At 31.4% G+C, this 5,708-nt stretch overlaps 1 protein-coding gene across 1 annotated transcript in view; it reads left to right on the forward strand.

Moving 5' to 3' along the window:
• The window catches only part of LOC107659071 (kinesin-like protein KIF13A), a 70,889-nt gene that overhangs the window by 52,366 nt on the left and 12,815 nt on the right, over positions 1-5,708 (forward strand). Inside the window, exons 20-24 of the mRNA XM_016447884.1 lie at positions 590-720; positions 2,550-2,649; positions 2,727-2,853; positions 4,939-4,994; positions 5,121-5,245. Coding sequence (XP_016303370.1) covers positions 590-720; positions 2,550-2,649; positions 2,727-2,853; positions 4,939-4,994; positions 5,121-5,245 — 539 coding nt within the window. The remainder of the gene's footprint in view (positions 1-589; positions 721-2,549; positions 2,650-2,726; positions 2,854-4,938; positions 4,995-5,120; positions 5,246-5,708) is intronic.

Genomic DNA, 5,708 nt, shown 5'->3' on the forward strand with positions numbered 1-5,708 from the left:
ATTGTCTCGTTTAGTTTACACTCAAAGTGGATTGGTCTCTCTAAGCGAGATCCCAATTCGTCGGTCACTGACGTGACATCGAGAGTGACTGACTGAAAGGAATTCAGGGTTATTATAGCTAATTAAAACTAAAAACATTAGAAAAAGCACTTTCATTACTTAAAATAAAATAAACATTTAATGAAATCAGGGTTATTATAGCTAACTAAAATTAAAACCATTAAAACAATTTAGAAAAATATGTTTTTCATATATATATATATAAAATATTTATATTTATATATAATATAAATTATATATTAATATAAATATATATACATGTAAATATTTTTTAAATATATACATGTATGTTTGTGTATTTATATATACATAATAAATAAACACAAAACACACATATATTATTGACAGTACTAAAAATATTTAATAAAAATTGATATATTTATTTAATTTAAAATACATTGCATTTTCATGGTTCAGTACATTTTTTTATTTGTTAGTAATAAAGTTCAGCACTGTTTTACTTGGAGTGTTATGTTTGTTTTCATAAATTATCGGTTGATTAATCGGTTATCGGTGTGGTCCAACCTAGTTCTGGTTATCGGTAAAACCCGTGAGCGTTCAAAGTGTGAATGTGAGTCGGTCAGCAGATCTGTGCGAGTGTGTGACAGACTGTATTCTCTCCAGCAGATGGAGGAAGACACCGATATGGATAGTTATCAGGTACTCTGACTTCTGCTGTTGCTGCTGATCATGTGCTTCAGACAGGGAGCGTCCATCATAATCGGCCATTAATGAGCCTCATATTATAATCTCGCTGAATTGAATGTGAGAAATGAGAGATTCCTGCACTAACACACGGCTGTCTTCACTCGGTCACATGATCAGTGCATGGCTGCATGATTCCTGCATGTTTACGTGCATTTGATGGAGCCACGTACAGTATGACCGCTTCATCTGTGTGAAAACAGCACAGTGGATTTAATCTGCCTTTATTAATTCATGCATTTATTTGTTTATTCTGGTGTTGTGTAAGTATTGAATTTTGATGCTTGGTTCCTAAATCTGCACCTGACACCGTGTCTACACTGCATTACACTGAAATCGTTGATCTTATTATTGGCATAGTGCAGAATGTAATGCATAGATAGAGTTAAAAGCAAAGGATGATTTAAATGAGACCAGAAAACAGAAATATTTTGAGCTGACCTTGATTGAATGCTCAGATGTTACTGAAATACTCAGTTAATAAAAATCAAATTAATATAGTAAAATAAAGAGGCGAAATGAAGCTTTGTTTTGTTTTGATTTTTTGAAAAAATAATTATCACTTGGTTTCTACACATATTAAAAAAGTTTAAATAAAAATAGAAATGTAAATTAAGCAAAATAAATAAATAACCAGAAAGGAAAAAGATAAAACAGAAATAAAGAAAAAATTAAATTGTAAAGTGACATTAACAACAATTTCATACAATTTATAGCATATAATTTTTTTTAACACAACTTTTTTAATTAAATTAATTTATTCCATTATTTTTCAAACGATCATGTCATTAGATTGGTTTTGTGATCCTTTCTTTTCTTGTGATTAGTGAGAATTCAGACAGATGATTGCCCTTTTTAAGCTAAATAACAAATATTCTGAAATATATTGAATATCATTAAAAGGCTAAAATATAGAATATGAAACTCATTTTTAACACGTTCTATATTATTATATAATTTAAAATATTTTAATATATTCTGTTATTCTATATGTTCTATATTATTCAAAAATTATATTATTAAACTTTTTTAATGTACATTTTTCATGATATTCAATATATATATATATATATATATTGTTTATATTGGTCTATATTTTTCATGATATTCAATATATATCTCAGTCTTTATATAATTAAGCATAAAAAGGGAGATCATCTGTCTGAACACTTACTAGTCACAAGAAAATGCCTAATTTTCTAAAAGTGTATATAGATGTTACGGACAAGAAGTAACAGATTTGTTACTGAAAAACTCAAACTATTCAAAATAATATCTGGAAAATCTGGAATCTGAGGGTGCAAAAAAATCAAAATATTGAGAAAATCATCTTTAAAGTTGTCCAAATGAAGTTCTTAGCAATGCATATTACTAATCAAAAATTTAGTTTTGATATATTTACGGTAGGAAATTTACAGAATATCTTCATGGAACATGATCTTTACTTAATATCCTAATGATTTTTGGCATAAAAGAAAAATGGATAATTTTGACCCATACAATGTATTTTTGGCTATTGCTACAAATATACCCCAGCGACTTAAGACTAAGTTTTGTGGTGCAGGTTCACAAATGTTATTTGTAATTTGGTGCTGACCTTTGGTGTTTATTGTAGACACGGGGTGAGATGGAGGTGCTGTATGTGGGTTGATCAGTGGGATAAACTTCAGATGGGATCTTCAGATTCTTTTCCACGCGCTTTAAAGTTTTTTATGTATTTTCTGTCTCAAACGAGCCACTTAAACGAGCAGCAGCGTATCTGAGGTCTGCATGTTGTTCTGCAGGAGGAGGATCTGAACTGCGTGCGTGAGCGCTGGTCTGACGCTCTCATCAAGCGCAGGGAGTATCTGGAGGAGCAGATCAAGAGGATCATCAACAAGCCAGGTTGGAGTTTGAAGCGTGTGTTCATCGTGCTGAGCTGCTGGAGCTGCTGCTGTGATGTAATGCGCTGTGATTTCCAGAGAAGTGCGAGGAGGACGTGGAGCGGGAGGCCGGGCTGGTGGAGCAGTGGGTGGGTCTGACGGAGGAGAGGAACGCCGTGCTGGTTCCGGCTCCTGGCAGCGGGATCCCAGGGGCCCCGGCGCACTGGTGAGAACTGAACCACTGGAAACCAGTCCTGCTCAACCTCAGCTGGTTTAGAAGACAAGCTGTTTGAGAGACACATATATAAAAACCAAACATTCCTCGATCAGACCTTTGTATTCATTGGAATATGTCTATTAGTTATTATTAAAGCTGCAGTCCATAGCTTTTGGCGCTCTAGCGGTTACTAAACAGAACTGCCTGCGTCTTGCAGAAGAACATTGTAGCCGGAGCTACTTCTCTCTGTTTATGTCTATGACGAATCACGCAGGTACTGGGCTACTCCGCAGCGGTACCTACCCGAACCAATGTAAAATAGTCCGAATATAAACACTTATTATATGTGTACCGTAGGGATTCTGGATAAGCCAAAAACACAGTTTGGAAAATGGATCAATGGTGTACTCGCTTATTATATAAATTTTGTTAATTTTGAACACAAAAAAAATGAGGGACTGCAGCTTTAAGGAATAGAAGGTATGATGAAGTTCATTGACTTTAATTTATTTGAGTAAAAACATATGATAATAATAAATTAAGATCAAATAAAATAAAAAAAGTAAAAAATACTATAGTATTATGCAATGTTTATCATTAAATTAAATACAATATTAATAAAAGTAATATTTTGTGCTACATTTATTTGACTTAAGTTATTATTATTATTATTAAGAATTATTTAACTAAAGTACTCTTAAGAAGTTCAGGACATTCTCATTAGATTCACTTTACTGTAAAAGTCTTTTTTTTTTGTAAAAACATATGATAATAATAAATTAAGATAAAATTGAAAATAAAAGTAAAAAATACTATAGTATTATGTAATATTTTAACATATAAGTCATATTAAATTAAATACAATATTAATAAAAGTAATATTTTGTGCTACATTTATTTTACTTAAGTTCTTCTTTTTCTTTTTCTTCTTATTATTAAGATTTATTTAACTAAAGTACTCTAAGAAATTCAGACAGTCTCATTAGATTCTCTTTACTGTAAAAGTTATTTATTTTTTGTAAAAATAAAAATATTAATCTAAAATACAGTAAAATAATAGTAAAAATACTTTAACACTAATATTTAACATTTTAAACCATTTAATTAAAGACAATTTAAGTAAAAATAATAATAAAAGTTGAAAAATATTATACAGTATTTTAAATTTTAAATCATATTAGATTAAATACAGTATTAATAACATTTATATTTTCTGCTACATTCTCATTAGATTCACTTTACTGTAAAAATCTTTTTATAAAAAATAGAAAAAAATATTAAAATAAAATGTAAAAAAAATACAAGACTATAACACTAATATTTAAAAATGTAAATCATATTAGATTAAATACAATATTAATAAAATGTATATTTTCTGCTACATTTATTTAACTTAAGTATTAAGACTTATTTAACTAAAGTACTCTAAGAAATTCAGAAATTCTCATTAGATTCACTTTACTGTAATAGGTATTTATTTTTGTAAAAATGAAATAAAATGATAAAAATAAAAAATGACTATGTAATATATTTAAAAATTTAAATCATTAAATTAAAGGAAATGCAAAATTAATACAATCAATATTTTCTGCTACATTTATTAAGTAACTAAAGTAGGCTAAGAAATTCAGATATTCTCGTCACTCTCATTAGATTCATGTTACTGTAATAATAATATTTTTTTGTATAAATTAAATATTTATTTTAAACAAAATAAAAGTAAAAAATAATATAGCTAATTTAAAAAATTTAAATTTAAATGTAAATATTTGCTAATTCATTTCATTAATACACAAGTATTTTTAAAGTACTCTAAGCATTTTCAACCATTAAATTGTAAACAGATGTTCTTAAATGTAATTTTCAACCTGCACATGACAAGACATCGAATAACATGAATTAAACAGTATCTTGCAGTACTATTCAAAGTCAGTGAAAAATGCTGTTAACAACCCATTTTCCTTCAATAATGGTGAGTGAAGCAGGCTTGGATTCTGAAAGATATGTTACTTAACTGACAAGCATGAAAGGAAAACCTGTTATCGGAACAGTTTTGGAGGAAAAGTGTTCACATCAGTGTTGTTGTTGCTCAAGGGTTCCCCCTGCTGGCATGGAGGCTCATATTCCTGTGCTGTTCCTGGATCTGAATGGTGAGATATATTGATCTTCAGGGTTCAAGGGCTGAAGGTTTTTCTGGTTTACATGACTCTGTCAGATCAGTGATTTAGGCTGGTTTGCTTGTGACGGTTATTTTATCTGTAATGTGTGTTTTGCAGCTGATAACCTGACGGTGAACGATCAGCTGACCGGTCCTCACGCCGCCGGTGTTAACTCAATCCTTCCCAAAGAGCACGGCAGCCCGTTCTTCTACCTGCCCATCATCAGACACAGCAATGACGAGGTGAGAGGAATTAAGCCTGTTAAATGACAGTGACGTGTGTCTTCTACATGAATCATATTAATAACCTCAGAGCTCATGGTCGGTCTGATTTGAAAGGTTTATATAAGGGCTGAAGGTTTTTCTGGTTTGCGTGATCCTGTCAGATCAGTCATTCAGGCTTGTTTGCGTGTGACTGTTATTTTATCTGTAATGTGTGTTTTGCAGCTGATAACCTGACGGTGAACGATCAGCTGACCGGTCCTCACGCCGCCGGTGTTAACTCAATCCTCCCCAAAGAGCACGGCAGCCCGTTCTTCTACCTGCCCATCAACAGACACAGCCATGACGAGGTGACAGGAGTTACACCTGTTCAAATGTGTTTACACCTGTAGGAGTTACACCTGTAGGATTTTTCAGATGTGACCCTGGACCACAAAACCAGTCATAAGGGTCAGTTTTTTGAAATTGAGATTTATACATCATT

Source organism: Sinocyclocheilus anshuiensis, unplaced genomic scaffold (genome assembly GCF_001515605.1).
Source record: "Sinocyclocheilus anshuiensis isolate Anshui unplaced genomic scaffold, SAMN03320099.WGS_v1.1 scaffold411, whole genome shotgun sequence".
Lineage (NCBI taxonomy): Eukaryota > Metazoa > Chordata > Actinopteri > Cypriniformes > Cyprinidae > Sinocyclocheilus > Sinocyclocheilus anshuiensis.